The sequence below is a fragment of the Nelumbo lutea genome, chromosome 7, assembly GCF_056320005.1.
Source record: "Nelumbo lutea isolate HS-2025 chromosome 7, American lotus-T2T, whole genome shotgun sequence".
Classification (NCBI taxonomy): Eukaryota; Viridiplantae; Streptophyta; class Magnoliopsida; order Proteales; family Nelumbonaceae; genus Nelumbo; species Nelumbo lutea.
The window spans coordinates 19702127-19727211 of NC_142690.1; the positions used below are offsets into that span (position 1 = coordinate 19702127).

General features: G+C 37.8%; 1 protein-coding gene and 1 non-coding gene across 8 annotated transcripts in view; both read right to left on the reverse strand.

The window, feature by feature from the left end:
* Positions 1 to 19133, reverse strand: part of LOC148845490 (mediator of RNA polymerase II transcription subunit 15a-like) — a 122292-nt gene extending 103159 nt beyond the window's left edge. For 2 of the 7 annotated variants that reach the window (XM_088953184.1, XM_088953183.1), the window contains exons 1-4: positions 18820 to 19132; positions 18564 to 18679; positions 5245 to 5359; positions 4634 to 4757 (exon numbers count right to left, since the gene is read on the reverse strand). In XM_088953184.1, coding sequence (XP_088809310.1) covers positions 4634 to 4757; positions 5245 to 5359; positions 18564 to 18670 — 346 coding nt within the window. In that variant the 5' untranslated portion in view covers positions 18671 to 18679; positions 18820 to 19132. Of the gene's footprint in view, positions 1 to 4633; positions 4836 to 5244; positions 5360 to 18563; positions 18680 to 18819 lie in introns of those variants that run through there. The other 5 variants (XM_088953188.1, XM_088953182.1, XM_088953185.1 and 2 more) reach the window with 5 other exon arrangements.
* A 229-nt stretch (positions 19134 to 19362) lies between these two features.
* On the reverse strand, positions 19363 to 19435 carry TRNAF-GAA (transfer RNA phenylalanine (anticodon GAA)). The gene has a single exon. It is a non-coding gene; the product is annotated as a tRNA-Phe (tRNA).
* Between the last annotated feature and the right edge of the window lie 5650 nt (positions 19436 to 25085).

A 25085-nucleotide genomic window follows, 5' to 3' on the forward strand; every position in this document is an offset into this window, starting at 1 on the left:
AGGCTCCTTGCAACTTCAACAATATGTCTATTTTTCCTCTCAGCAACTCCATTTCGTTCAGGGGTTCTAACATAGGAGCTTTGGTGAATAACCCCCATTCAGAGAGATACAAGGATAAACTCTTCTCAAAATACTCTTTTGCATTGTCAGATCTAAAAACATTAATTTTGGTATCAAATTGAGTTAAAACAAGCTCATGAAATTGCCTCACAAGTCTTGGGACTTCATCGCGGGATTTCAATAAGTATACCCAAGTGAATCTAGAAAAGTCATCAATAAACAGGAAAAATATCTATAGCCTCCCATAGAGAATAAGTGGTAAGGCCCCCACACGTCAGAGTGCACAATATGAAAAGGAAAATAAGATCTTTTACTGCTCACTGGGTAATTGTTTCTACAATGCTTTGACAACTGACATGACTCACAATTGAGACTGGACACACTAACTCCCTTAAACAGTTTGGGAAGTAAATGACTTAAAGCAGAAAAAGGTAAATGACCCAACCGACAATGACTCAACATAATTTGACTAATAGACTCTGAAGAAGTAGAACCAAAAGCAACATTCTTGGGATGATCAAAGCATTGGCCAGGGGTGTCGAACAAGTATATTCCATTCGCTTCATGGCCACTCTCAATCACCTTCCGAGACTTCAGGTCCTAAAATACACATTGAGAAGGGATAAAGGTTACACAACAATTCAATGACTTGTTCAAGCTACTTACAGATAATAAGTTGGTATTTAATTTAAGTACATGAAGAGTGGAAGATAAGAGTAAGGAGTCTGCATGCTTGACAGTTCCCTTGCCAGAAATAGGGGCAAGAGAACCATCTGCTAAGGTGATTTTGTCACGACCAGGAAGCAAACCATATGAAACAAACAAAGTGAAAAGGTTGGTCATGTGATCAGAAGCACCTGAGTCTATGATCCAAGGGGTCTTGGGATTACCTGAGGTGGATGCATGGTTAGAAGAAGCCCTTATACCTGAGTGAGCAAATGCGGTGGTGGCTGGACTTCCAGAAGGGTTGGATGATGAAGTTACACCTTCAAGCTGGCTGATCATCTTTCCAAACTTCTTATATTCAGCTTTCATGCCTGCCAACTGTGCATTGGCAGACTCAACCTCTGTATCTATACTTGTAGCTGCATGTGCACTTCCTGTCTTTCTACTATCATTCCTCTTCTGGAATCGGATAGGGACAAAACTGGGATGCAATTTGCAGCACTTGTCCTTGGTGTGTTTCGGCTTCTTGCAATATTCACACACCACCTCCTTCTTTCCTGTGCCACTGGGAGCTCCTGTAACCCCTTTGGGTTTAATTCCCATATTTGCAAAATGATCATTGATATTGACTCCTTGAACCTACACTTGCCTCCTACTCTCTTCACTGCTGACCAAAGCATATGCTTGAGACAATGAAACATCTTCCTTGGACAAAATGTTTTGCTTTGTGATGTCATATTCAGAATTCAGCCCTGTCAAGAACTCAAAGACCCTGTTCCTTTCAACTAATTTCTTGTATGTTTCAGCATAATTAGGGGTATCCCATGTCACAGCCTCTATCAAATCAATCTCTTGCCATAGAGATTTCAGGGTTGAGAAGTATGCTGCAAGTGACTTCTCCCCCTGCCTTAGATTCTTCACATCACTTCTCAGTTTGTAGGCTCTGGCAACATTCAACTTCTAGGAGTAAGTTTCTGCAACACTATCCCAGATTTCCTTAGCCGAGTTCATCCAAAGATAATGTTGACTAATCTGTGGCTGCATTGAATTCACAAGCCACCCAATCACTGTGTAGTTTTCTTGCATCCATCTCTCATAAGATGGATCATCCTCTGGAGGAGCTTTCTTGCTCCTAGAAATAAAACCCCATTTTCCTATGGTACAAAAATGGATTTTCACTGATTGTGACCAAGCCAAGTAGTTGGTCCCATCAAGTTTAACTGTAGTTACAGCCAACATAGAATCGACTGGGGTTCCCAAAGTCTGTCCATATTCAGTAGCATTCTTGTTTTCAAGGTTTGAGAAATCCATCATGCAAAGGCTCCAATTAGGATTTTAATAAGTTTTCCAAAATACTGGGGTTCCTGATGAGCTTAGTTTGAGCTGAATAGGCAACAACAACCAGCTCACAGAATCAGTTCAATCTTGATAACTGTGACAGTCCAGCTCGGTGGTAGCTCTTTCTATATTGTTTCAGCCTTCAAGGGACAACCAACAAACCCCCAATCACAAAGTATTTCAGGTCCCCAACAACCGTTGTCCAAAAGAGAAGGAAAAAAAGTCCATAGTCCTTAAGAGACCTTTTGTCAAATACTCTGTGTGTAGTAGTTAATAGCCTACTATTAACTAGAAGAAACCACTTCAATAGTGTTCTGTATAGATCCAAGAAGAGGTTGGGCTGAAAATGAGACTACTCCCACTTAGTCCAAATCAGTTTCAGCAGCTTCACAATCCAATAACAGTCGAACTGCTCTTCCAAAATAACCCAGAAATTTCTGAGTTGAATCAGTCCAGCAACAGTAGGGCAGAATGGAGGAGGGGTTTGAATGCTTTAACAGTCCTCCCAAGCAACAAAAATAACCCAGCAAAAAACTGAGAAAACTTACAGTAAGAGAATCTCGGATTTGAACTTCAAACCAGGACGAACACCTTGCTCTCTGAGATAACTTCGAAATCCTTTTCTCTAATTTCAAATCAGACCGAACACCTTACTCTATGATTCTTCTTGGTCGCCGAACCCTTCTCCAAGTGTGTAGAGACTTGGGCACCCTCCAATGACCTCCAAGAACCAGGCAAATGACTATAAAATTTCGGCCCTAGAACCTCCTCATGCAGTTGGCTGAACTAGAACCACATGAGGATCACACCAAGCAATGGCCCGCTCTGATACCAAGTTGAAAAACAGTCCTCTTGGTGTATGGAACTGCTTGAGATTAGATGCAAACCAGAAAATAAACAAACAAGAGATGATTAAGAGGAAGAAGAGAGATCGAGCTGGTGACAATGAGAGTTAGAGAGTGAGAGGTTCGAACTAAACCTCCCTCTAACATTCTAAACATTTTATTAAGTTAATCTTTGAAATATTACAAAGAGGCCCTTGAGTGGGCAAGAAATTACATAAAACTGAACATTACAAAGTATGGGCCCAGAATAAGGCCCATTACAGAGGGAAACATAACATAACATGAAATGACAGTCTATGGGCCATTCGGCCCATCTCCTCTACAGCATCATAAGAGGATGGGGAGAGTAGGAATCTCAGAACATAGAAGTGGATATCAGGAGAAAGAATGTTTAATAATGTTCACTTCATAGGAGTGTTTCTTTATAATCTTGTTGTGCTAATGGAAAGACCAATCAAGAGTTCTTTTGGTGCATCTTTCTTGTGGGTGTACAGTGCCTTTTGTAATGTTGATGTGGGTTTATCTTTTTTAAGCTCATTTGATATATTCACATAGTAATGTAATACCGTTTTATTTTCTCAAAAAAATTGTTTGTTAACATTTTTTTAAAACTATAAAGAACATATTCTTTTAGATAAGTGTATCATTTATCAATTGATAAAAACATTTCTTCAAAATGAATGCATCATTTTAAGATATCTTCTTCCTGCACTTAGAATAAATTTTCAAGATTTAAAAACAACTATTCACTAATTAAATTATAATATAATACACAAAAATACAGGTTGTTGATATTTTAGGTTGTAAATTAATTGTTATCCATTTGGACTATTATCTGATAGCATTTGAGTGGTAACCTCTATTAAGGAGTCATATAACCTTTCTGACTTCCTCCATATAAGGAACTTCTCTGAAAAAGAAAGAAAGAAGGAAAGAAGAGCTGATTGAGGTCATAACAGTTAAGGTGATGCAATGGCTGAAAACTTTGGATTTGTTTGCTGATGTATCTACAGGTATGATGCTGAACAATTGGAAGGAAGTGCCATCTTCTGTGTCGGCTCAGACATTGGTGTGTCCTTTGTGGTCACTTCCAGCCCCAGGGTTTATGATGTAAAACTTTGATGGGAGTAGTGAAGGAAGGCAAAGGAGCTCAACATCCAAAAGTTGATTATTGAAGGAGACTAGCTAGTGCTAAATTGGTTAAGGAAGGGTAATGGTTTTTGGATCTATGCTCATGAGAGGAGGGTGGTTAAGTGGTTAATGAGGGAAGTGGAAATTCAGGTTCATTGGGTGAAGAGAACTGCAAATGACTTTGCTGATGCGGTTCAGTATAAGATCAATCATGAAATTTCAGATTTCAAAATTACCAGGAAATTGGTTCCAGGGTGGGTCAGAAAATTTAAAAAAAAAAAATTAAGCCAGCCACGATATCTGATTTGGCCATGTCTAATCAGATTTCTAACCCTTTCAAAAAAGATGGCACTTCATACTTTGTAAATATCTTCAAAAATAATCTCTCTTAGATTTCTCTTATTTCATTCTTCTCTTCTTCTTTCTTTTTTAATTTTTTATTACATATACAAAATTAAAAGCAAGAATATACAAGTCCATCATGCTTGACAATAGCGAACTACAATCCATAAAATGCAAAATGAAAGAAACAAAGATTTTAAACAAAATTATACCCATTGCATCAGGTGAAATGCTTTTGGATCATTGATTACCTAAATCTTGGGGATTTGGATTGCTAGCAGCAGAGTTTGATGGTACAAAGTTATTTGTATCAGTATTCTGAGGTTTTGTCCATATCATCGACAAGTTTGCATATATTCTCTTCTCATAATCATCCTGGAAGTAGAAATTAAGAACAATCATCTCCCTGAAAACTGAAAGCTTCAAAATGAATGCCTAAATAATTAAGCCACTCTGCAATAATAAAGAAGGGAGATCAGGGATTAACTGGTGCTGTCTTTCATAATATTAAAAGTGTAAAATGGATCATATGGTGTAGATGGGAGACTAGGGTAAAGACAAAACTGGACTATAGAACAACTAGATGTGCACTTTGCATAAATGAAGTTAATGGAGTCCAAATCATAAACCAAAGGATGACAAATAGTTCATATTTTATATTTTCTTCCTGGTAAATTGTTTGGTGCAAATTATTTATTAATGAAAAAAAAATTCATTATTATGATCTAAAATCATGTCAAATTTTCTGCTTGAGTAATTTAAGAGCAGCAGAGTTGTGAAAACAAATATATAGATTACATATATATATATATGCACAGATATAGATAGGCTCATAGACAAGACATTTGAGAAATGGATATACCTTGCTTTCAGCTGTAGTATAAATCTTCTGCTCAAGTCTCTCAGCCATCTCCTTAAAATTAGCATAAGGAGGGGCAGAAATTGAATGAATACCTTTTGTGCTCAAATGATCCATTCTATGCATTCCAAGCAAACAAATGAACGAAAAACTTTAGTAAGTTGTTTCCTATGTGTTAAGAAAAAGCTCCAACTGGTAAATAGATCTTAATATATAAATAAACTTGGAAAATCTTATTGAATGCTGCAAGGAAGATGTCTAAAGAAACTGATGATGTCTACAGAAACCGATGGAATTAAAATCAAATACACATATCAAACGGATACTGATAAATCTTGAATTAAAAAAATGTAGAATATTATTACTTTTAATACTACATTATTCTCCATGATAATCAACAGTTATTCTAACATAGTAACATATCTTTGAAATAGTGCCATCATACTCAACTATCAATGACCCAAGATAGCTCAACTTTCCTAATCTTGTCTACCAAAGTTGAGCCTAAGATTAACTTTGCGGTTAAAAAACCAATATGGACAAACTTATAAGATGTCTCAATAAGATGTCTAAAGAAACTGATGGAATTAAAATCAAATACACATATCAAACGGATACTGATAAATCTTGAATTAAAAAATGTAGAATATTATTACTTTTAATACTATATTATTCTCCATGATAATCAACAGTTATTCTAGCATAGTAACATATCTTCGAAATAGTGCCATCATACTCGACTATCAATGACCCAAGATAGCTCAACTTGTTCCTAATCTTGTCTGCCAAAGTTGAGCCTAAGATTAACTTTGCCGTTAAAAAATCAATATGGACAAACTTATAGCTAGAATCAACTTGCTAGTGTGGTTGTCAAGGCATATAGGAGATCCCAAAATTATCCAGAAGTGTGTTTCAGTGTCTAGGGACGCAGCACAGGGACATCCCCTCTATTAAAAGAACTCATTTAGAGTGAATTACAGGGGACATCTCTCTAGGTAACCCAGATTGTTTAACTTGAAACACGTTGGATTAAACCTCAAGGATAAAGGCATAAAGCCTTGCACCCAATTCACCTCCCTCTTTGGTCAAATAACCTGGGTAACACTCTCCTCCTAATTAAATCCTTCTCTAATTCCACTCATTCTCTTTTAAGAAAGAAAGGAACAAAAATCAGCTTCTAGGGGCATAATTTTCCCCTTGTTTATTTCTTTTAAAAATAAAGGAAGTAAATAACAATGCCTTTTTCTTGAATTTTCTCCTCCTCCCCTCCAAAGAAAACACAAAGGTTTCCATTTTTTTCCCTAATAACACCCTTTCTCTTATGCACACACTGGTATCTCTTTCTATAGTTCTTTAGAAACAATCTTTATTGAAACCCATTCAGTGTTTGCTCGTGAAACTCTTTTTACTGTACTAATGATTTAGCTTTAGATGTCTAAATTTAAGAATTTTTAAACTAACAAGACAACAAAGTATTGTTTGGATATATTAAACTTATGTAAGTCCTTGTTCTATATTGCGAATTATTCCATTTCTCATTTAACTCTATTAACTATTATAAACTTTTAGGAAAATTTTAGCATGTTGGTAGAATTAATCAAAAATTGTTAAAGTTTAAATATCAAAGATAATAAGAAAGAACAATTTAGACCATGGAAATACCAATTAAACAACTCAGGTGAAATTCCCAGTCAACCTAAGAAAAAAAAACAAAAAAAAAACAACATCAAAGTTTAGTGTTGATGCAGGACCAGATAACTTTTACTTTATGAAAGAGTGCTCAGAACAGTATTTTTTGTACACGTTTTTCTAATAAAATTGCACAGCTTCTTGGGTCCAACTATGCCACTGGAAAGGAATGGTACCTAAAAAACTAATGACCAATCAACCGGTATCATAAAAATAGTAACACATGAGCTGTTAGACCTCAAAATTCACCAAGGAGGGTACTGATTGGTCAAATTTCCTCCGGTATCATACCTTTACGGCACCATAGATATTGCCAAATTTCTTATTATCAACCCTAAGATAAAATTCCTAGCTTCATTCCTGATGACAACTTCAACATTTGGTAGTGTTCATTGTAATGACAGGATTCTTACGGTCTGCTATTCTTATTTACTTATGGTGGGTTTTTTTGGGCAAAAATAAACATCAATTCATTGAAGAGATATGTAGAGAACAGTAATGTGGTCCCCACTGTGTTCGTTAGTTTATGATTATAGTTAGTTTTAGTTAGCAGCTAATTCAGTTGGTAGTTTTATTAGTTCTTTTTATTTATTTTGCCATGTAAGCAGTAAGGGTAATTCAGCCCTTTCACCTTTTATTTGAGTATTAATATAAATTGTAGAGTGGGGCGACGAGATAGTCAACACTGTCTTGTCTGAATTCCTCTCTTCGAGTTCTCCTTCACTTCTTCTCTTCATCTTCTTCTTTCCTTCTCAATCTTTTCTTTGTTTATTTCACATTGTACCTAGGACAGATTGCAGTCCCATTCGACTACTTGGTATCAGAGCCAACCTAGGAGTTCTTATGCTAGTCTAATCAGGCCGACTACGTGAGAACTTCCTAGGGTAGGAAGTTTCAGCAGAGATATGTTCATTGGCTGGTTCTTGGAGGTTGCTGGCAGTGTGCAATTGATGCCCAAAGGTTTGTAGGGCCTTGGAGAGTGTTCAGCAATCAGGAAGAATCAGAAGAAGGGAAGAAATCTCAGTTTTAGGGTTCAGACCAAGGTTTGAAGGTGGCAGTTAGACCTTTCTGAGTAAGTTGAAATATTTTCTTGAGATCAAACCTTAAAAGACATTCCTTTTATCAATCTGGGAGGTTTGGTTGGAAGATCTTTAGTTCTCTCCTGAGATTTTAGGGCTTCTTTCTTGACCTACGATCAGTTCTAGGATTGAAACCCTAAAGTTTATGCTTGTTGCCAATTCTAGGGCAATAATTAGACCAGTTTCAGCATTCAAGAATGAGTTTTCTGCTTTCTGGAAAACTAAAAAATCTGATTCATCTTTTTTGGGTGGTGGTTGAACCTTCTAGGTAAGCTGTCAAGCAAACTCTGGGTGTAATTTCACCTATTTCAGTTCTAAAAAGGGGTTTTTTGACCTATAACTTGAGAAAGGCTGGCAATAATGGAGTTTAAAAATCAAGGGGAAGGTTCTTTGGGGGCTGGTGGTTCTGGTAGCATGCCTGAGAACAATTTTCAGATTACCACTGTCAAGTTTGACGGATCAAATTACTTGGAGTGGGCCCAATCAGCCATGATGGCCATTGGGGGTAGAGGGAAACTAAATTATTTGTTGGGGGATGTGAAGGAACCAACTAAGGAAGACCCAATCTATGCCAAATGGATTCAGGAGAACTTTTTTTTTTGATAAATGAGAACTATTTGGCTATGACATGGTTGTACAATTCCATGTAGCCACACATCATCCGAAACTACTTTTGGCCAAAAACAACTAAGGAAATTTGGACATTATGAAAGAGGCCTACTCCCAACCCCTTAATATTGCTAGGGCTTATGAGCTGAGATGTGAAGTTAATAATCTTAAGCAAGGAGAGAAACCAGTCTCAGTTTACTTCTCAACCTTAAAATCCTTATGGCATGAAATTGAGCACCTAGAAACAATTGAGTGGGAAAAGCAAAAGGATGCACAGACTTACAGAAAGCAAGTAGAAACTAATAGGGTGTTTGAATTCCTAGCCGGTCTGAATTCTGAATATGATATTGTGAGACAACAACTTCTCACAAGAAAAAGTGTGACCCTATCACAAGCCTACTCCTTAGTGCATAGTGAAGAGAGTAGAAGAAAGGTTATGTTGTAGCATCAGCCTTTTGAATCAGCCTTGGCAACAGTTAAACCAAAGTTTGGGGGTGATAAGGAGAGGGATATGAAGAAGGAAAATAAGAGGGACCTAGTATGTGAACATTGCAAGAAACCTAAACATGCTAAAAGACACTTGTTGGAAATTACATCCACATCTAGTTCCAGCAAAACTCAGAAACAAAAAGGGAAATGCCAATGTGGTTGTTACTATTGATTGTGCAACCCCATTAGGCACAAGAGCCACATCCCTAGACACCTTAGCTGTCGTCCGGGCTGCTCTAGCTCAGTTGGAGAGTGAAGTTGGTAATTCAACACCATTATCTCAGTCGCCAGTCACAACATCTACTCCTCCCACTATAGTTTTTGCTCATTCAGGTACACAGGCCTCAACTTATCATGCTTCAGCCCCAAGTAACACTAAACCCTGTTGGGTGATAGGTTCAAGTGCATCTGATCATATGACTGGCTTGTCCTCACTATTTACTACCTATCACTTATCCTCTGGCAGAGACAAAGCATCTATTTCTAATGACTCTCTTGTTCCCATTTCTGGCAAGGGAGACATCAAGTTCTCTAAAGTCATTTCTTTGTCTTCAGTTTTACATGTTCCTAAACTTAGTACTAATTTGCTTTCAGTTAGTAGCATTACTAAAATCCAAAATTGCCAAAATTGTTCAATAACCTTTTTCCTTGATCGATGTGTTTTTCAGGATTTGGAGACAAGGAAGGTGATTGGAATTGGCCGTGAGACGAATGGAATTTATCTACTTGGAGGGAGCTCACATGGGGAAGATAGTGAAGTTAGTAGGTCTTTTGTTTCTCAGTCTGTTGGGCAGGTTATGCTTTGGCATAATCGGTTGGGTCATTTATCTTTTAAGTCTTTGAAAAGTTTGTTTCCTAGTCTGTTTGAGTATGTCCAAATGTCCAATTTGAAATGTGAAATTTGTGAACTTGCAAAGCATTGTAGAACAACCTATTCATTGAGTAATAAAAAAAGTAATATTCTTTTTGAAATTGTGCATACCAATGTTTGGGGACCTATTCATTGTTTGTTAATGACTATACTCGCTTTTCTTGGGTTTACCTTATGCGTTCTCGAGATGAGGTTCCTACCTTAACCCGGATCTTTCATCAGATGATTTTTGTGAGTTGAAATGTTGTAGCCGAAGTAGTAGAAGAGAGGAGGATACCAAGAGGTGCTGAGAATGTCGAACTGCTTAACCCAGTCGACAGTACCATCATTTATACTAGATTATAGTACAATGTTACAGGAAATGTCTAGAATGCCCCTAACTAGTGATGGGACACCCAGACTACTTAAAACACCAACTTAGGCCCATTAACACAGGTTCAGTACATAACAACTTAAACACAAGTACAGGCTAATAAGAACACTTATCAGCCGAACCATCAATACATAAAACCCTTCAACCTAACACTCCCCCTTAAGCTAAGCATGGATGTCAATCATATTTAGCTTGCCAAGAAGGCCCACGAATTTTGCTGCAGCCAACCCTTTAGTCAGTACATCTGCAATTTGTATCTCAGATGGAGTATAAGGAATGCAGAGTTCTCCCGAGACTATTCTCTCTCTAACAAAATGTCGATCGATCTCAATATGTTTTGTCCTGTCATGTTGCACAAGGTTATTTGCAATGTTGATGGAAGCCTTGCTATCACAATACAGTCTGAGAAGGCCCTCAGCTTTAATGCCAAGCTCATTAAGAAGAGTCCTAAGCCATAGGAGTTCAGCAACCCCGTGAGCCATAGCTCGATATTCAGCTTTGGCACTTGATCTAGCAACTACATTCTGCTTCTTACTACACCATGTAACCAAGTTCCCTCCCACAAATGTACAATATCCTGAAGTTGATTTTTTGTCCCCAATAGAACCGGCCCAATCTGCATCTGTATAAGCTTCAATTTCAATTTTATTGTTTTTTCTGAATAGAATTCCCTTTCTTGGGCAAGTCTTCAAGTACCTAAGAATCCTTTCAACTACTTTCATATGAGGGATCTTTGGAGAGTGCATGAACTGACTGACAACATGCACAGCATAAGCAATATCTAGTCGAGTGAGAGATAAATATATCAGCTTCCCTACCAATTTTTGGTATCACTCTCTATCACAGTAGTCCTCCCCTATTGATTCCTGTAGGCCATGATTTTGTTCTATTGGAGTATCTACTGGTTTACACCCTATCATGCATGTCTCCTCTAGGAGGTCAAGAACATACTTCCGCTGACATATGTAGATCCCCTCTCTTGACCTAGCAACTTCAATCCCAAGAAAATATCTCAAGTGACCCAAGTCTTTGATCTCAAATTCAGAAGCTAAAATCTCCTTCAGTCTTTTGATCTCTTCCAAGTCATTCCCGGTAATCACCATATCATCCACATAAACAATGAGTGCTATAAGTTTGCTATCATGTCTCCTTATGAACAAGGTATGGTCTGCACCACTCTGAGTGTACCCCACTTTCTTCATGGCCCCACAAAGCCTCTCAAACCATGCACGAGGAGACTGCTTTAAACCATATAAAGCTTTCCTCAGTTTACACACCTTTCTACCAAAGTCATAGCCTGGTGGGGGTTCCATAAATACAGGTCACCATTTAGGAAGGCATTCCTCACATCCAGCTGATGAAGTTCCCATGAAAAATTTGTTGTCAATGACAATATACCCGAATTGTGTTGAGCTTTGCTACTGGGGCAAAGGTTTCTTTGTAGCCAATCCCTTCTTTTTGAGTAAACCCCTTTGCCACAAGCCTGGCCTTGTACCTCTCAATGGACCCGTCCGCCCTATGCTTTACAGTAAACACCCACTTGCACCCGACAGTGCTCTTCCCCTCTGGCAGATCCACTAATTCCCACGTTCTTGCTTTCATTAGGGCTTTCATCTTTTCATTCATAGCTTCTTTCCACCTTGGATCAGACACGACCTCTGAGTACCTAGAAGGAACGTGTACAGAGGAAAGAGCAGACACAAAGGAGTGATAGGCTGGAGATAAATGTGAGTAAGAAACAAAATCAGCAATGGGATGCCGAGTGGTGCAAGAATAGATAGGCTTACGGAGAGCAATAGGAAGATCCAAATCAGAAGTATGTGTGTTGGAATTACGTTGGATTGCAGAGATAGATTGATCCGAGTCCAACTGGTTGCTGTCATGAGTTTGATAACCCTTTTTCCTTCTTTTGTAGGTGATTCTATCTCTTTCTGTTCCCTACTGTAGCCTTTAGAAATATCTACAGTATCAGGAGAGATAACCGGCACAGTGGGAGCCTCACTAGGTTGACCCGGGATGCCACAACTAGGAGTAGAAGAAGAGGATGGAAGGCCCGAGGCAGATAGGGAAAAAAAAAGGAGAATGAGAGTCCTATTCCATCCCACTAGTCTCCCCCTGAAGAGGATTCTGAGAAGATTGAAAATTGGGTTAAGACTCAAAAAAGACCACATCTCTGGTGACATACTTTCTCTTGGAGACAGGATCATAACACTTGTAACCCTTTTGTGTAAGAGAATACCCCAAAAATATTCCTTTCGTAGCCCGAGGATCCAACTTGGTTTTCTTTGGATCCTTCACATGTATAAAACATATACAACCAAAGACCCGTGGAGGAAGAGGAAAGTCTGGAAGAGTAGGATACAAAATAGAGAAAGGGGTTTTCATACCCAACACCTTAGATGGCATCCGATTTATCAAATATGATGCAGTAAGTACAGCTTGAGACCAGTATTCCTTGGGAACCTTGTGTTGGAATAGTAAGGCTCAAGTTGTCTCCAATAGATGTCTATTCTTGCACTCAGCAACCCCATTCTGCTGAGGGGTATTAGCACAGGATGATTGATGTAACATGCCAGCATCTTCCATGAATAAGTTCAAGGATTTTTCAAAACATTCAGCAACATTATTTGACTGGAATTGCTTAATCCTCTTATCAAATTGTGTTTCAATCATTTTGCAAAATGTCATAGTTATCCGTGGCACTTCATCTCTTCCTTTTAACAGGTAGATCCATGTGCATCGAGAGTAGTGGTCAATAAAACTGATAAAGTAATGAAAGCCATCAATAGAAACAATAGGTGAAGGGCCCCAAACGTCAGAATGAACCAAATCAAAAGGAGCTCGAATTTCATTACTGGAAATTGGATAAACAGTTCTACATTGTTTTGACATTTGACATACTTCACAGACTAAACTCTGACTTGAAATGCCCTTAAACAATTCAGGAAACAATATTTCTAATGAAGAGAAAGGTAAATGACCTAGCCTAGCATGCCACAGATTCAACCTAGCTATTGACTCCACACTCTCCGGACTAGTAGCAATAGATGCTTGTAAGGATGAACCGATGTCTACATCAAAATAGTAGAGGCCTCCATACTCATGATTGCTCCCAATCATTCTCCTCGTCAAATTTTTGGTAAGTTTTGAAATAGATAAAAGATTTGAGGTGAGACTGGGAACATGTAGAGCTGATTTAAGAGAGAGATCCTTGCTTAGGTCAACCACCCCTTTTCTAGAGATGGTGGAGAAAGACCCGTCAGCAACTCTCATCTTATCTTGACCAGACAACAATTGATATGAAGAGAATAAGGACATATGTGTCATGTGGTCAGTTGCACCGGAATCAATAACCCAAGAAGTAGAGTCAATAAAACTAGTTGCACTAAAGGCAGAGACAATACCTGATTTGGCAAGAGAGGTGGAAGCAAAAGAATTATTCCTTAGACCTCTACCTCACTAGCAGTGAAGCCCAAGGCACTGGCTCCAGAGGAATCAACAACTTGCCCCATGGGAGAAGAAGCAACGGTTGGTATACTCTGTGAGTTGTCACCATTGTTACTAGTGACAAGGTTCCCACTTGCCGCATGACCCTTCTGTTGCTTCTTGTCCTTTCTCAATGCAGCTGGCTTCAGGTGAGGATACAGGACCCAACACTTTTCTTTTACATGTCTCTCACCCCCACAATGAGTGCACTTAAGATGCTTCTTGTCTGGATGTCTGTTTCCCTTAGTGGAAATCAGGGCTGAATGTTCACCAAATTGTTCAGTTGGTTGAATCTGAGGGTCAACTTGCACCTCCTTTCTCTTGACTGCTTCATTCCTTACCAGATAATAAACATGATATAACTCGGGCAGTTCATCTCTTCCTAGAATTTGTAACCTTATGCCCTCATACACTGGGTCCAGGCCAGCCAAGAACGTAAAGGCCCTGCTCTCTTCAATCTGCTTATCATGTCTCTCCTTGTCCCTGGCATTTTCCCAGTCCAAAATCAAGTGATGGTCAAGTTCTTCCCAAAGTCCTTCCAGGGTTGCAAAATATGTTGCAATTGTCATATCCCCTTGCCTTAAGGCAGAAATGTTTTGATTCAATCTGTAAATTCTAGCATTATTTTTCTTCTATCCATAGGTTTTAGACACTTTTTCCCAAATCTTGGCTGTTGTGGGAAAGTGTTGAACAGTGAGATCACGGGAAGTAATAAAAAGCATTGCAGAAATGGACCACTCCCTGAAGTTGTATTCATCCAGAAGCACACTTGTAATCTACAAGCTGTGCAGATTCGGGATTTCCAGATTTGAAGACCTCCCACCAGGTCTGATATCCCTAGAAAGACCTCTCTGGATATTGAAGACATCTTGGCTGCAGACATTGTGTAGAGAACACTGTTTCAGACTAGCTGAAGTGTTCACAATGCTGAAAAAGACTAGTTGCAGTATTGAAGAAGGTTCTGACAGCTCGCAACACTGGTTCAGACTTGCCGAGACTGTCACAGTTCTGAAGTAGTTCAGTTACAGCATCAAATAAGGTGTTCTATGAGCTGGTAACCGACCTGAAGCTGAGAGCTCTCCACCATTGCACTATGCAAACTTCTCTTGGGCTTCAATTACTGCAACTGTAGAGAGTGTTCTCCTGCAACCGAATACTAGGACTGCTGAAATCAGTCCTCAATCTAGGTCTGTCCTATACAGACCTCTCTTAGCAGCCGAATGGCTACCCACTACTAGAAACAGTCTAGTAGGACATCAACTTCTGGGCCTTACTTCCCTTGCACCCTACAACCAAGGAAAACCCTAGGTTCGAACCTTGTATTGTTCTCCTACAACCCTAGGGTTTCACCACAGCAACCAAGATAAAAAAAAAGAAAGAAAGACAGCAAGAGAGAGGAGGTGGCGTTGGCTGTAACCAAGAACTTGCTTAATGCTCTAATACCATGTGAGCTGAAATGTTGTAGCCAAAGTAGTAGAAGAGAGGAGGAGACCAAGAGGTGCTGAGAATGTCGAACTGCTTAACCCAGTCGACAGTACTATCATTTATATTATATTACAGTACAATGTTACAGAAAATGTCTGGAATGCCCCTGATTAGTGATGGGACACTCAGACTACTTAAAACACCAAATAAACTTAGGCCCATTAACACAGGCCCAATACATAACAACTTAAACACAAATACAGGCTAATAAGAACACTTATCAGCCGAACCATCAATACATAAAACCCTTCAACCTAACAATTTAAACCCAGTTTGGGGTCAAAATCAAAATTTTTAGATCCGATAATGCGAAAGAGTACTTTGAAAAAACATTAGCCTTATATTTCCTTGACCATGGGATTATCCATCAGAGTACCTATCCTAATACACCTCAGCAGAATGGGGTTGCTGAGAGGAAGAATAGACACATATTAGAGGTGGCTAGAAGCATTATGTTTAACTCCAATGTGCCTATATGTTTATGGGGAGATGCCATTCATACAGTTGTATATCTCATCAACCGAATTCCTTCATAGGTTCTTGACATGAAAGCTCCATTCACTCTTTTATATCCTGATAAAGAGTTGTTCACCATTCTCGTTAAAATCTTTGGTTGTACTTGCTTTGTTCATACTCTTGGTCCTCGTCGTTCCAAATTTGATCCTAAAGCCTCAAAATGCATTTTCCTTGGTTATGCACAAACCCAAAAGGGATACCACTACTATGAACCTACTTCTGAGAGGAGGTTTGTCTCTATGGATGTCACTTTCTTTGAGGATGTACCTTATTATCCTAGGGTTTCTTCTCAGGGAGAGAGTAGTGAGGTGGGGATTCATTCATTAGAAGTTCCATTACCTATCCCAATCACTGAAGAGGAGTGTAGTGGGGAGGGTTGTCAGAGCTGCCAGTGTAAGTAAGGAGTGGTTGGGCTGGTGAGTGGTCTCCTTGAAAGACAAAGGAAGACCGGGAGTAGAGAATCAACCAAGAGGTTTAGGGCAAAAGGGAGTGAGGTGACAACTGAGTGGGGAGTCTAATGATAGGGTTAACTGAGAGTTGAATGAATGCCTTTCATCATGAGGGGGATCCCTATTTAAAGGGGAGGATCCCAAGATCCTGAATGGAAGGAGCCAAAAGCCTTTGTTTTCCACTAGGAAAGAGAATATTAGATTCGTTGTCAGCCATTAAGGAGCATTGCTAGGGTTTTGCCACGTGTTCTTATGGGATCTCTCGAAGATTAACTTTCATTTCTCTTAGAGATCCTTATAACTCACGTGTACGACCACCTTTCGCATCTCACTTAACTAAAATGGCATTAGCGATGTCATCGCCTAACGAGTAGCCTTTTAGTAAACCTACATGGCCCCTGGTCATGCGTGTGACTAAAAATTTCACATGCAACCAATATCCGGTCCAGGCTTCAGTGGACCGTGGCTCCATAACGGCCCAGGGTTTATCGTGGGGCCAGGTACATGTGGACCCCTTTGTTGGTTCAATTTGTATTTGCTTTGTGCTTGCACTGGGAATGGGTTCATCGCAGACATGATATGCCGTAGGTTCATCACAGACCTACGATGCGTTGCAGGTTTATTGCAAGGAAAGATCGGTTATGGACTGATCGCAAGCGTCCGTGTGGTACAAATTCAGTATCTATTGTGCTCTAAGGGGCTGAGTGAGCCCTATGTACCTACAGCCGGGATTTGAGAGTTTATCACAAACGATGGAAGCAGGTTGATTTCGGCCATCAGCAGTCCAGGCCAGCCCCAATTCCTTCTGCAAATCCAAATCCAGGTACCACAATTCCTTTATCTTCCATTACAGATGAGATGCCTTCCATTGTTGAAACTTCACCCCCTTTTGTTAAGCCTTCACCTCCATTGGATGACCTTGACCTTCCCATTGCAGTCCATAAAGGAATACACCGTTGTACCTCATCTATAGCTCATTGTATTTCCCAGTTCTTGTCTTAAAGTGAAGCATCACTTTCCATAGACGTCAGCAAGGAAAAGATTAATATTTGCTGATTTTTAAAGCATGGTTTTAGTAAACAAGGGGAATTTTTTTATTACACCCCCTCCTTTGGATCAGTTGGACAATATGGACAGAGCATGGTTCATTGTATTCTCTATCTTGGCCAAGGCCAATAGTACTTAAAAGTTCTGAGCATATCTATTTTGGAGGGCTTCAAAAATGTGTTTTTTTCTTGTATAGTTGATCTTCAATTTCAATATGGCCACCTACACTTGCATATTTGTATACCTTGTTTCCTCCTATTGCCGTTAATAACTCCTATAGAAAAATGTAAGCAATAAATAAGAGAGTGAATTTCCTAGGAGTTTAGATGCAATAAGAGTTAGTTGAGTTGAATTGAATAGGCTGTCCTAGAATTCCAAAACCATGTACTAGCCCCCAAAGTAATCTCTCAATCATGCTAAGCTCAAATGAATGAAGCCTTGACAATTATTCAGGTCAGCACATGATCTTTGTTTTCTCCATTTCATACTATGAAGAGTCTTGTGAGCCATCAATTCTTCCTCCATCATTTCAGCCTCCTTCTAGCTCCTTGAGTACCCTTAATTTACATAGACCACTCCTCACTAATGCGGTCAATTGCACTTCAATCATCAGTCATCTTAAACCTTACATTTATGTAGAGCAAGTCAAAGTCAATATGTCAATCATCATGCACCATAAACCTCATGGCTTCCATATGGCTATGAAGAAAATGCATGTCCCTTTTTTAGTAACTCAACTAAGCCTTGTTTCAACTATATAGGGTTGGCTACATGAATCCTGTTCTGCCATTCCACTCTGTTCAGTGCCATATCCATTGTAAAATTATGGGCCCCAAAAGAGAAAAATGGCTCCATTGGTAAAGAATTTCCCCTGACCATTTCCCAAGCATAGACAAAACTGGCTAGAAGGATTTCAAAAGAAAGTGGGGAATATTGACACAACACTGGGACATTGTATGTCCTTCAACAACAAAAGAAAATCAACCAAATATAATTCAAACTGAGATCATTTCACTAATACATGAGCTTCCATTATTTTTAAATTAAAAGAAAACCTTATATGAAACACAGAGGGTTTCCATAATCAGTCCAGTGTAATATACACTGACAAAAAAAAGATGATTATGATGATAACCATGAAAACACAGAAACAACACAATCAGTAAGAAACTGGAAAACTGTTCATCTGTTGCATGCAGTATACAAATCAAAAGAAACATGGAACTTACATTGAATTTATTACACTTTGTCGAAAATTGGGTTTTATTTCCCTTCGCCAATCATCACCATCCATGTTGGTTTCTCCTTGGGCAGGCACGTTATTGTTGTTATCCATGTTGCAATTCTGCTCAGAAATCAAAACCACGACAATTCATGTCAAAATCCATCCAATACCATAAAAACACGATACACAATAAATTTGAAAGAATCAAAAGCAAAGAACAATACATGATCGTAAAACAAAACAAAACAAAAAAACCCTACATTTCAATGAAAATAATAGATTGAACAGGAGAAACTTTGATAGCGAGCTCTTCGTCTTTCCAAATTTGCGAGCTTGTTGTCTCCAGAATTGGGTGGGGGCATGAAGAGCAGAAGAGGGGGGAGGGAGGTAGGATGGTAGTTACGTCTGTAAGGCTGTAACTGGGAAACCTTCCTTTTCGTGAAGACTTTATATGTTTTGGAGAAACGCTAGGTGGGACCGGTAGTACCGTAATACTGTAGTCCGTAAGTCAGGGTATGCAGAAAACACTGAAAGGGTTTCGTTTCTGACAACTAACATGTCCTAAAATCTGATGAATGTGATGCTGCTGATCTTTGATTGCTGACCTCCATGCATGGAATTCTTGATGGACCCACAACCTTGAGGTGAGTTTAGGAATTTGGTTGGTAGAGCGTGCAAAACAAACTGGGCAGTTTCAAGGAAACAAGTGGGACCCATAGAAATATTCTAGATGAATGGTTCTAAATATTATTTATAATATATGATGGATTTCTAAACGAGCGGACTAGGGAATAAAAAGAGAATGCGGTGAACGTGGATCGAACACGCGACCTTCAGATTTTCAGTTTGACTCTCTCCCAACTGAGCTATCCCCGCAACAATTGAAACAATGGCGTCGTCCGAACTCGAACCGATGAAATTGGATTTTGAGAAGGTCTGACGTGATAACCAACTACACTACGACACCGTTGTGTACTTTAATGAGACTTTTATTTAAAACTGTATCATTCACCCGCCATTAATGAGAGCAAGAGCAAAAGACTTAAAACCTCCCTTCACATTTCTCTTCGATACTAAAACCTCCCCTTGATTTGGATTAAGAATTTAAGATCACCAATGCCAAAGTTATATCTAATGGGGTCATCAAAAGGTCTCTTTTACCCTTCTATTTCTTTCAAAGTAGTAGTATAACTGAACCCAAGGAACATGTATGGAATAGATTGCCACCTAAATTATTTTGTAATGGAAATTTAGAAAAATTCGATCATCACTTGAATACCTAGTAGATAGTCTCACCATTCATCTAGGCACTTGTAAACATCATTTCGGCAACTTCTCTCCTCAACCTGCATTGTTACTCAATAGCCATTAAGGGTGTCAATGGATCTGTTTTGGATTAGACCTTGTCCAGTCCAAAATCAATTTAGACGGACCAACAAGACATATTAGATTGCATCAATTGGTCCAAAATATTTATTAGATTGGATTCTATCTAATCCATCTGCAGCAAATTTATATTGGATTGGGTTGGATTAAGTCAATATCTGATCCATTGATATAAGATAAGGATGTATTTGTTGATGGACCGGGTTTGGGTTGAAACCAATCAAAATCAAAATGAATTTGAACAAATTGGATGGTCCAAACATTGAACGGGACCAGTCCAAATTGATCCAAAACATTCATTGGATTGGATTGGACCTGGTCTATTTATAATAGACTCACATTGGGCTGGATCGGATTGGACCAAATCCATTGCATTTGACACCCCTAATTTAGCCATTGCATCGAATTAGCAAAATTACATTATACAAAATCGACATTTGCATGCATCATTAATTGCAACTTCAAATTTTCAATTTAGACTAATCTTTTCCATGAAAAGCAAGTCTTTTTTCTTCTTTTTGAATTTGCATTCCAAAATTCAAGAGGACCCAGACCCATATAGTTTGTCATTTTGGATTTTATTAATCCCATTTTCATTTCAGCTGCATTTGGGAACGATGCAAATAAGTGTGAATGCAAATATGTAGAGTGTAAAATGGTCCATATGGCTGCGTTTGGAAACAATGCAAATAAGTGTAATTGCAAATATGTAGAGTGTAAAGCGATCCATATAAATTGCAAAATTGAGTTAATTTTGCACTAACAAATTTACCTTCTTACAAAACAGACTTTTAGCTATAATGGATGCAAACATGAATTCCCATAAAACATATGTTTTTCCTTTTTTTTTATCAAAAGCCCACTTGAATGCAAATTTACTTCTTTTTATTGATGTACTTTTACATCTTATTATCAATGTAAATATGCATTGGTCAGTCATTTGTCAATGCATAAATGTAATGTTGCCAAACACAAGTAAAAGTGAACTAGAGTGCAATTTGCATAAACGCAACCTTCAGATTCAATAGCTTTGGTCTTTTACCTTATTTAATTTGATAGAAAGTTTTGTCTTTCATATTTAGTTAATTGTCGAGTCATTCTCTATTTATTTGTTCTTGTTACTTTTTTCTAGTTTACATTCTCTCATTAATTAGTAAATCAAATAGTTCTACACGTTTTAAAAGTGTGTTCATTTTTCATATCTTTTAGAAGCCCAAAATTATTAAATTTTTCTTGAATCTCCGGTGAAATAAAGGCTGGTTTAGCCGGATGTGTGTGTATGAGGTTGCTAACACCTTCCGTCCTTCCCATAGTGTGTTAAATTTTCCTTGAATCTCCATTAGGCTATGAGTTACAAAGAAAGTTTGTTTTTCTTGATAAAGAATTTGAACCCACTATTAATGTTAAAAAGTGAATGAGAAAAACTTATGGACAGAAAAGGAAATTAAAGAATGCAATTTGATAGTTGGACAGTGGGATGAGAAATACTTAAAGCTACATCTGGTTGCTGTGCAATTTTATTTGTACTGGTATCAATGCATAGGAGTACAGATGAAAAAAATGCAAGTTCTTGTTTAATTTTATTTTGGGTTTTAATTTATGGGCAAATTTCTTAAAGTATTCATAAGTTTTGGGAAATTGACTTATTCTACTCTTATTGTTTACGTATTATCTTAGATTATCCTTAAGTTTTCAAACAATTCACTAAATCCTCTTTCGTTAATGTCTATTAACAAAAAGATGAAAAAGACTATTTTACCCAACATTCTTCTTTAAAATTTTCAAATGAAACATTTAAATAAATATGCCTTTAACGGAAATGCAAGCAACAATTCTACTGCCGCATACCCCTGACGATCATCTCTTCAGCTTCTTTTTTGTTTTGTACTGGTTTTGGAGGCATTCTTGTGGTGAGGTGCATCTGGGAAGACTGCCCTAGTTGCCATACTGTGCCCCCGGCCGGGCAAAATCAGTGAGAGGGGAGACTGGGAGAGGGCAGAGTGAGATGGTTTTGGCCGTATATCCTCTCCAAGAAAGCAGCCATGGGCTAGAGTCATGAAAAGCAGGTAGGGACTGTTTGCGGTTTATAGCCTCCACACTAATAGAGTGCACTCCCAGTTCCTTTTTAGGGCTGCAAATGGATCGGATTGGATTCGAGCATATCCGATTTGTTAAGAAAATCCAATTGATCCAAATTCAAAGTCAATCAGGAAAAATTAACACAGTTGAGTTCAAAGAAAAGGGAAATGATAAAGCTCACTGATGCAGTGATGCTAAACTGAAATTTCTTTTGGAGTTTGTTGAATTATAGTTTGAAAAAAGAATAATGAAGTGCAAAATCGACTACAAAAGGGTATTACTAGGTTTTAAAAAAATTCCATGCATCATGTGGTGTCATATGTAAATGGCTTGTGATGAAAATTAATAGACACTAAGGAGGATTTAGTCAATTGTCAGAAAACTTAAAGATACTTTAAGAAATTTGTCCTTTCATGTCTTAATTCACTTTATTGGTATTGCAATCAAACAAAATAAGATAAAATTTGAAACAAAATTAGGTCAGAATTTACACCAAAATAATTTGCATTATCATAATTTTGCATCGGTGCAAATTTATTTGAATTGCAACCAAACACAGCCTTAGATGATGCAATAAAGAAAAACTAAGATTACCAATTAATGTTAAAAAAGGAATGACAATGGCATGGGCCTATTAAAAGGATTTCTAATGAAGATGGCGGTTGAAACAACAAGGAATAATTTATTAATTTGGATGGCTTAACTTTCAAACAAATGCAAACTAGGTGTGATTCATTTAACTCTAATTTGATGCAATTGTTCTTTTTTTAAGCAGTAAATTAAGATATATGGAAGAGAGTTAATCGACACATTATGGGTGATTTTAAATATAAAATATATTTCTGCTTCTACATAACCAAATTAATGAAAACCATGGAATCTAAAGAAAAGCAACAAGAGGGATAATACTTGGATCACTGTTGTCATCATATGTTGAACCAATAGGTCCCTCATTCTCATCTTTCTCCTATATTTTTGACTTGTTTCCTATTACATTCATTTAATTAGGCATTCGTTCATTTTTTTCTCTTAACTCGTGTATTTAACTTTTGCTTGTCACAATTAGTTAATGTGTCCCAGACTCCTAGCTAGTTCATTGAGCCCTCTTCTCTCTTTTGTTATTTTCAGCATACAACATTATAAGAGGTAGGAGCCTCTTTGGATAATTGGATAAAATTTGATAGATTATAAGGTTTTTAAAATAGAATCGAACAACAAACCGGTCAGGGGTTCAGTTTTTGGGCTGAACAATTTAACTGTTCAAACCAAATGGGCAGCCCATTCTGACAAAAAATTAAAAAAATAAAAAAAGCTAAAACCGTTGGACGGTTCGAATGATTTGAATGGTATAACTGCCTGGATCAGTGGTTTGCTAACCAAATCAACGATTTTTGGCAAAATAATGATTTTTGAGGTAAAACGGAATCGATCACCTGATCGGTTCCTGGTTTTTCCAGTCCAACCATCCAGTCTGGTCCGGTTTTGAAAGCCATGATAGATTGCATTCTCAAGGTCGCACTAAGGATTTGATAGGGGATATTCAACAGCTAGTATTATCTTCCTGTTTTGAGTTTGCATTTTGCAAGTAATTTAATCTTGAATTTTTGGTTGCCTCTTCAATCTCCTAATTTGTCATTATTATAGCTACTTTCCTTTTTGTTTACTAGTAAAACTTTCTCATGTTAGAGTAGATAGTTGCTAATCTTTTTCCTCTAACTTGTGGTTTGTTATGTTTTCTTGTTGAATGGTTAGAATTGTTACTTCTTAAAATTTCTTTTTTTACTGTGTGGCTTTTTTATTATCAGCCCAAAAATAAAAATAAAAAAATCATCCTTGGAGTATTAGTGTAGTAGAGGCCGGCTTAATCAGACATGTATGGGGTGTCTAACACCTTCCTACATTGTACCTTGGTTCCCAAACCCTAAGAATCTCTAGTTCACACTGAGTTATGAATCACCAAGGAAAATCTCTTTTTCTTGTAAAAATCCCAAATTTCCTAAATTTCCATTAATTTCAGAAAAAATTACATGGTGACTCAATCCATACTTCATCGTTCCTCTGATTCACGTAAGTTGCAATAGATAAATCCAAATTTAGTTGTGAGCTGAAGGAATCAAGGTAGCATCTTCGGAATCTCCTGATGCAAAGAAAAATACCAGCACAGATCAAGTTAGTTACAGATTTGATAGTGTGCAAAATTGTAAATCGAACCTCATGACAGAGTTGAAACGAGCAACAAATGAGTTGTATCATGTTCGTTTTAAATATGCCTTGACCTATAAAACAAAAGATGGCATCCAACAATGCCTCACATATAGAGGTAGTCGGTCACCATTTTGAAAACTTCATCTTAGACCCATGGTCTATGATGAATTTTTTTAAAATTCAGATATTAGGGTCTATTTGGTCTCCTATTGGAATTGGAATAAGAATGGACCATTCCAATTCCAATGGTTAGAGTAGGATTCAAGTTCTCATTTCTTAGCAGAATGTGATCCCCTATGTGGGGGAGCACCATTCTAGTCCCCCCCCCTCACCCCTTTGGGAATAGGATTCCCTTCCCAGTTTGTCAATAACAAAAGAACTCCCGAAACCCTGATATTAATAAAATATTATTAAAATCAATAATAATATATTAATAATTAAATAATAATAATAATAATGAAATAAAAATAAAAAAGATTAATAATAATAAAGTACAAATAAAGTATTAACATAATATAACTAAAATAATAAATTAATACTAAAATAATAATAATAAAATTTAATAAATCATTAATAAACTAGTAATAAAATATTAAAGTTTTTCAAGGAATGCCAAATGCATCTTAAATTGATTTTACAACCTGAATTGCCTATCTTACCCTTTTGAATCTTCTATAGTCTAAACTCTCTCATCCTAGGGGTGCAAATAGGGGTGGATTCGAGCTAAGCCAAACCGAATACTTTCGAGCTTGGCTCACATAAATAGTGTTAGGCTCGAGATCGGTTTGAGATAGAGACTTGAGCTCAAGCTCAGCTTGGTTCAAAAGCTCGCAAGTTCGAGTTTAGTTCGGCTCGA